The 7,500-nt window shown below is 39.0% G+C and overlaps 1 protein-coding gene across 3 annotated transcripts in view; it reads left to right on the forward strand.

Moving 5' to 3' along the window:
• The window catches only part of LOC125028883, an 82,801-nt gene that overhangs the window by 52,694 nt on the left and 22,607 nt on the right, over positions 1 to 7,500 (forward strand). For all 3 annotated transcript variants that reach the window (XM_047618467.1, XM_047618468.1, XM_047618469.1), the window contains exons 20-25: positions 2,903 to 2,975; positions 3,162 to 3,341; positions 3,765 to 3,968; positions 5,184 to 5,333; positions 5,681 to 5,860; positions 7,179 to 7,454. In XM_047618467.1, coding sequence (XP_047474423.1) covers positions 2,903 to 2,975; positions 3,162 to 3,341; positions 3,765 to 3,968; positions 5,184 to 5,333; positions 5,681 to 5,860; positions 7,179 to 7,454 — 1,063 coding nt within the window. The remainder of the gene's footprint in view (positions 1 to 2,902; positions 2,976 to 3,161; positions 3,342 to 3,764; positions 3,969 to 5,183; positions 5,334 to 5,680; positions 5,861 to 7,178; positions 7,455 to 7,500) is intronic.

Consider the following 7,500-nt stretch of genomic DNA (forward strand, 5'->3'; position numbering starts at 1 on the left):
TCCCTATATGAAATGGTATCCATAAAAAAACTATATAGATATGTTATTTTAAGTCGGAAGTTGTGTTTCATATACCACAAGCAATTTCATCCTCCATTTTCTTATCATTTAAAGTGTATAGGGCAGGTTGTGAGTCACTTTAGATTACTGTGTTTACTTTCATGGTTTTAATAGCATCTACTGCAATTCAAGTAACAACTAGTGAGTATGGAAGATGAAAAATCACTAATCTTAAGTTTAGACTGTATTCTGCGAATTAATTTATTTTTGAAATAAGCTGTACTGATAGCACCTGTCCTGCCTGTTAAAGGGATTGCCAGAACCATCGGTATATATTTTAAACAGTTCATTGATTTGTCCAATGAGTGATAAATATTCATTGTATACTATTACTGGAGATGTTTCATTTTTCTTGTTTTTTATTTTCCTTCTGATGACATGAACTCTTTCTTGTTCCTTCCAGGGTTTTATACTTTTACCCTTGATACATGGCTTTGCAAAGTTATGCAGATTAGTGATTTTATCTACTCATGGCGTCGTTCTCATTGGGTTTTCTAACCAATGAGTTGTTTCCTTTTCCGAAGTTCGAGTTCACAATGGATGCTGGTATATCATTATTTACAGGAGTTACAAGACCTCAGGTGCAAGGCTCGCTCGGTACAATGAATTTCTGGTCTCCACTTAGCCTACCAGGGAATATGTTCGAATGTGTTTCTTGTAGTGCTACAACGTCTATATAATTTTTAAAATATATTGCACAACTCTTGTGGCCCTAATTCTTAAGCTATTCACATTCCAGCTAAGAATTCTTTATAGTCTTAACAGGTTATTCCATTGTTCTTAGTTGTGAGTTTACTTACTTTGGTGATGTAACTTGACATGTTTTAGAAATCATACTTTAATCACTTCAAATATAGTTTTTTCCATTCATTTTACAACACTATTTAAATTGGCCATTGTAACATTTTCTGCACTCTCTCCGTTCATGTCCCTGAATAGTGTGACATTCAGTACTATTTTCAACACCATCTGCATCATTATTTTTACAAGAACATTTCGCTTAACATTTGTGAGCTCTATTTTTTTTCCACTGTTTCTCTTAACAATTTTAATTAATCTTTTATCATTTCAATTTATTTGTTGGTCTTAACCCAACTGTCGTGGATTTGTGTTCTGTCCCCTGTATTCTTTTGTGAATTTTGTTACATACAGTTGGCTTCACATGTGCTCAGCCGACAAGGATCCTGATTTCCCCATTCCTTGAATTAGCGGGAAAATGTGTTTTTCTTTCTTAATAATACAGCTGATATCGATACTGTTATTATTGTTATTGATGTTATGATTATTAAATTGTTATTAAAATCTCGATAACATTTAAGACAATGAAATAATGCAAAAGACCCTTTCCAAGAGTCGAGGAAAAGGATAGACAGGTGAGATAGGAGGACTAATAACTGACTCCTTGTTGACTAAGCATTTGTAGAGCCATCTAAATAAATGCAATAAATAAACTTGTATTACAGTTGGCATGGCATCTATTCTTGCCATACGGGGCGATTGGGTTAATTTCTTCATTGTAGGACTTACGTACACATACTTTAGGTATGTTGTCCGGACAAAGCTTCTTTTCCCGTGTTTACTATCACCCTGTCTGTGTAAACGCCGGTTTCTTTAGAGCGCACCTGATTTTGGCCATGCTTTTCCTTCATGCCCTCCCATATCGGTCTTTTGGGGCATGTCAGTGACCATGCCTAATGCGCTTCCTTACAACCTGGGCATTTTATCTTAGGTTTTTCAACACAGTTATCACTAAGGAGTTCGTCCACACACAATTTGGATTCATGCGACCCATTGCACACTCCACATGTCACCTGCCTTTTACATTGAACTTTGAAATGCCCCCACTGCTGACATTTGGCATACATTTTTGGAGATTAAATGTACTTAACCACCTCGCATGGGACAATAACGGGTTTCCGTTGGGTAGATCTACTTCCTAGCATGGAGTGACCTGCCACTCTTTTTGCTGCCCTTTCATTTTTCTCTCTGCCCACTTAATTCTGGGATGCTGCTCAGCCCAGTCCACGGGCATTACTTGGGGTAGTCTTTGATGAGCACCTTCACGCATCTTTCTCCTCCCTCCGGTCTTACCAACTTAATCCCGTGGGTTTCCTCCGAAGTTAGCCCGTTGGTGATGTCTTGGGATATCGTCGTGAAGTACGGCACCCGATTTCCGATGTGTAGTCTAATTTCATCCAGTGTCATTTCGTCCTGCAACTTTAGCGCCAACTCCACCATTTGCTCATACGACTTGTCAATGTTCGTTGGGAAAAATAAAGCTTGCCAATTGACTCACCGGTGGTTGGGATTGCTCCACCTCTGGCGTTCTCGGGGCTGAGTTTTTATCACCGCTACTATTCCCATCGCCTTGTATCCAATACGGCTGGCTTTCTTTCTTAGTTAATCCACTTCCGTGAGCAAGCGTTACCTCGTTGTCAGCGTCCGCTCCGTCACCGGCTTGTTTGCCTCTCTTGGCGGCCTTGTTCACCTTTGTTCCAGAGGTTTCTTCATCATCTGAGTTTGCCTCCTTTTGTTGGCGTTGCCTTTCTTTCATTCCTCCTTCTACTCCATGTACACTATATTGGTCTGTTCACTTTAATTGCCAGTATTTGCTCAGGGGATTCTGTCTCTGGCTGTCTAGAGCACGTCTGTTCACGACCGTGACCCGGACAGGAATGGAGGAGGACAGATAGTAAGAGAGAGAGAAAGAACACTACGAATCAGAGAGAGGCCGAGAACGAAAATTTGGCTCTTAGTTATAAATCAGAATAACGACTACCATAGCAATAATAATTACAGTATAATTCCCTTCGCCCTTCCTGAAACCCTTTTTTTCCCACAGGACTCCTGACAATCACGAGGGAGACACAGGTGATGAGGAGGAGACCCAGACCATCGCAGCTCTCCAGGCACAGGTCAGCTGAGGTCATAGAGCGAAGCGTTACCCAGTTTCCGTATTCTCTCACACCACCTCCTTAAGTCTCATCCCATTTACAGCCCTACAGTGACAGCAGATCCCCCCCCCCCCCCTTGAGTGATTACACATTCACCCCTCTTCAGTCGCAGCACATTCACCCCTCTCCCCTCTCGTCCTCCAACAGGTTCGTGAAGCCGTCGCTCGAGTGGGAGCAGCGGGGAGGAGTGGAGGAGGAGGAGGTGGCGGAGGTGAAGGTGGAGCCTCTGAGGCCGACCTCGACGTGGGAAGAGAACTCAAGTGGAGGAGGATGGCTCTCAATCGGCTGAAGGATTACAGGAACAGGGAAGATTCAAGGACGACCAAGGTAAGTGGAATAACACATTGATAAAGAAAGTAATAAGGACAATGATGATGATTGCAACATCAAAAATAACAATAACATTAGTAACAAAAATAGTAATAGCAACAACCACAATTACAACAATAACAAAAACGACAGTAACAATAATAACAGGAACACCAACCACAATAACAAATGACAAAAGATAATAACAATAACAAAATGTATAACAATAATAATAGCAACAGCAGTAACAGTAATATCACTAAACACAGCAGAAATAACAATGATAACCACAACCTACAACAACAATAACAAAAATAGTAAAACAAAAATAATAATAACAATAACATTCATGACTGAAGTAACCCCAACTCACCCTCTTCCCAACCCCCCTCCCCTCCCTCCCCTACTATCCCCAACCTCCCCTCCCGTCCCCCTCCCCAGCTAGTGGACTACAAGGCCAAGCACTCACTCCCCCCGGAGGAAGGAGGCCACAAGGACGAAGGCGGAGATGGAGGCGGCGACGGAGGCGGCGGCGGCGGCAGTGAAGTCGAGCCGCCCTTCGACATCGAGAACGAGGTTAAGGTTCCTCCTCCGAGCGTGAGTGTGAGGGCAGTGGAGGCTCAGCTGTGGACGCTGCTGGGAAATGTGAGTCGGTCGGTGGCGATAATACAGCTAGTGGTTATAATGAAGAAGATAACGATAATGGTGGTAATGGGGGTCGTGATAGTAGTGGTCACCATGACGAATATAATTGTAATAATTGTAACGATAATTTTTTTTTCCCCAGCAATAGTTGTTTTTGTCATGGGAATCATTGTATTATGATGATGATATAACAGCGATATAGATAATGATATTCAAGGCTATAACATGTGCAATAGTAACAATAATGATAATGACAATAATAACAGCGATAAAGAGATAGTGATTCTGATAATAATGATAATGGTTATTATAGATAAGGATGATAATAACGATTATAATATGCAATTATAATATGACAGTAAAAATAGTGATAATAATGTTGATAATGATGATAATACTACTACTACTACTACTAATAATGATGATGATGATGATGATGATGATGATGATGATGATGATGATGATGATGCTGATGATGATGATGATGATGATGATGATGATGATGATGATGATGATGATGATGATGATGATGATAATAATAATAATAATAATAATAATAATGATAATGATAACGATAATAACAATGATGATAATAATAATAATAACAATAATAGGAATGATAATAAAAATACTGATAATGATAATAATAACTATAATGTTAATAATTATAAAAAAAATACTTTAGTTAGTATGATCATTATTATTGTTATTGTTATGATAACATTTATGATAATAATGGTGATGTTAATAATAATAATAACTATTATTATCATTATTATTATTATTATTGTTATCATTATTATTACTACTATTATTATTATCATCATCATTATTATCATCCTTATCCCAATATTTTTGTGATTATTAATACTTCTATCATTATTATAATTATCATTATTATCATTATTATTGTTCTAATTATCAATATCACTTTTAATATTATTATTATTATTATTATTGTTTTAAGTATCATTATCATTATTATTACTGTTATCATTATTACCGTTATTGTTATTATCATTATCATTATTATCGTTATTGTTATTATTATTATTGTTATTATTATTATAATTATTATTATTATTATTATCATTATTATTATTATTATTATTATTATTATTATTATTATTATCATTATTATTATTATTATTATTATTATTATTATTATTATTATTAGTGATGATTAGATCGATAAGATAATTGCAACATCACCAGCTCGAGATCGATTGCAAGAAGATAAGGGAAAACGTGAACCGCATTGCAAGAGTCCAAGAGAACCTTTTGCAACAAGTGAACCTGTTCCGTGCAGAGTGGGGGCATGCGCTCTTCACGCTTCCGCACCTTCCTCATCATCTGCAGGTCCAGGTAAGGGCAATGTGTGTGTGTGTGTGTGTAGGTGTGTGTGTGTGTGTGTGTGTGTGTGTGTGTGTGTGTGTAGGTGTGTGTGTGTGTGTGTGCGTGTGTGTGTGTGTGTGTGTGTGTGTGTGTGTGTGTGTGTGTGTGTGTGTGTGTGTGTGTGTGTGTGTGTGTGTGTGTGTGTGTGTGTAGGTGTGTGTGTGTGTGTGTATGTGTGTGTGTGTGTGTGTGTGTAGGTGTGTGTGTTTGTGTGTGTGTGTGTGTGTGTATAAGAACAGGTAAAGAGGGAGACTAAAAAATATATCTTCCCGATGTATACCTCCTAATCATTTACTCGAAAAATATCATCTCGTAAGGTTTCGGACGAGCTTGTGAACGAGTTCTACTGCGACCTCCTCGAGCTGGAGGAATGCGAGGATGCGGACGACGTAACAGGAGGGCGAGCGACGAGGACCGTAGACGAGACCCACGCCCACGCCCATGCCACGGCGGCGGGGGCGGGGAGGAAGAGGCTGTCGAGGAAGGGCAGCGAAGGGGTGAGGACTTTGCACGTTTTTTTTTTTTTTTTTTTTTTTTTTTTGTGCAGCTTGAAGTTAAAAATAAAGCTTTAACACTCCAAATAGTTTGCAACAACGCTCCAGATATAGTAGGCCTGTGTGTCAGTTACATCTATTACATTTGCATATCACCATAAGGACTGCGATGATCACAGTATATATATATTAAGTTCAGTTACACACAAATAATCGTGATACTAATTATATGGAATATATCAAGTTTCTGTGATTACCCAAATTTTACTTATGCGTTTTAAGAGAGAGAGAGAGAGAGAGAGAGAGAGAGAGAGAGAGAGAGAGAGAGAGAGAGAGAGAGAGAGAGAGAGAGAGAGAGAGAGAGAGAGAGAGAGAGAGACATCTCTCTCTCTCTCTCTCTCTCTATATATATATATATATATATATATATATATATACATATATATATACATATATATATACATATATATATACATATATATACACACACATATATATATATATATATATATATATATATATATATATATATATATACATGTACACACACACACATACACACACACACACACACACATATATATATATATATATATATATATATATATATATATATATATATATATATATATATGAACCGCATTCATGTTGACAAATGTAAAAAAGATAAGAATGAGAATGAATATCTACACAATACAAGAGACGTATTTGACCGGTTTCGATTATATCATCGTCAGAAATACATGTATTTCTGACGATGATATAAACGAAACCGGTCAAATACATCTCTTGTTTTGTGAAGATATTCATTCTCATTCATACCTTTTATATATATATATATATATATATATATATATATATATATATATATATATATATATACTGTACATATATATATACATATATATATATATATATATATATATATATATATGTGTGTGTGTGTGTGTGTGTGTGTGTGTGTGTGTGTGTGTGTGTGTGTGTGTGTGTGTGTGCGTATGTGTGTGTGTGTTCTTTCTCTCTCTATTTCTCGCGCCCTCTCTCTCTCTCTCTCTCTCTCTCTCTCTCTCTCTCTCTCTCTCTCTCTCTCTCTCTCTCTCTCTCTCTCTCTCTCTCTGTCTATCTAGCTAGCTAACTAGCTATCTCTATCTATCTATGTCTCTATCTCTCTTTCTCTCTATCTATCTCTTTATATATCTGTCTGCCTCTCTTTCTATCTCTATATATTTTTATCTCTCTCTTGCTCATCCTCCCTCGCTCCCCCCTCCTCTCTCCTCCCCTCCCCCACACACCCGCCCCGTGACCGCTCCCTCCGCGACAGACGGACGTGCCGCCCCTGAGTCTCGCCGCCACGCCCCGCGCTGCCAAGACGCCCAAGGCCCAGCAGACCGCCCGAAGCCCACGCGCCGTCGCCACCGCCCGCACGCCCTCCAACTCGACCTCCCGCACGCCCAGGACGACGCAGCGCAGCGGCCGGGGGCGTCGGAGTGTCAGGGAGTCGCCGAAGCCGCCGCCCACGCCGCGGCCGCCCATGAGTCTGGAGCAAGTGCAGATGATCCAGCGGCGGCGCACCAACTACTTGTCTTCGCTGATTCAGGTGCGATTTTTGTGTTAACAGTTCTCAGTATTTGTTGATTTCTTTT

Source organism: Penaeus chinensis, chromosome 9 (assembly GCF_019202785.1).
Source record: "Penaeus chinensis breed Huanghai No. 1 chromosome 9, ASM1920278v2, whole genome shotgun sequence".
In the NCBI taxonomy this organism is placed as follows: domain Eukaryota; kingdom Metazoa; phylum Arthropoda; class Malacostraca; order Decapoda; family Penaeidae; genus Penaeus; species Penaeus chinensis.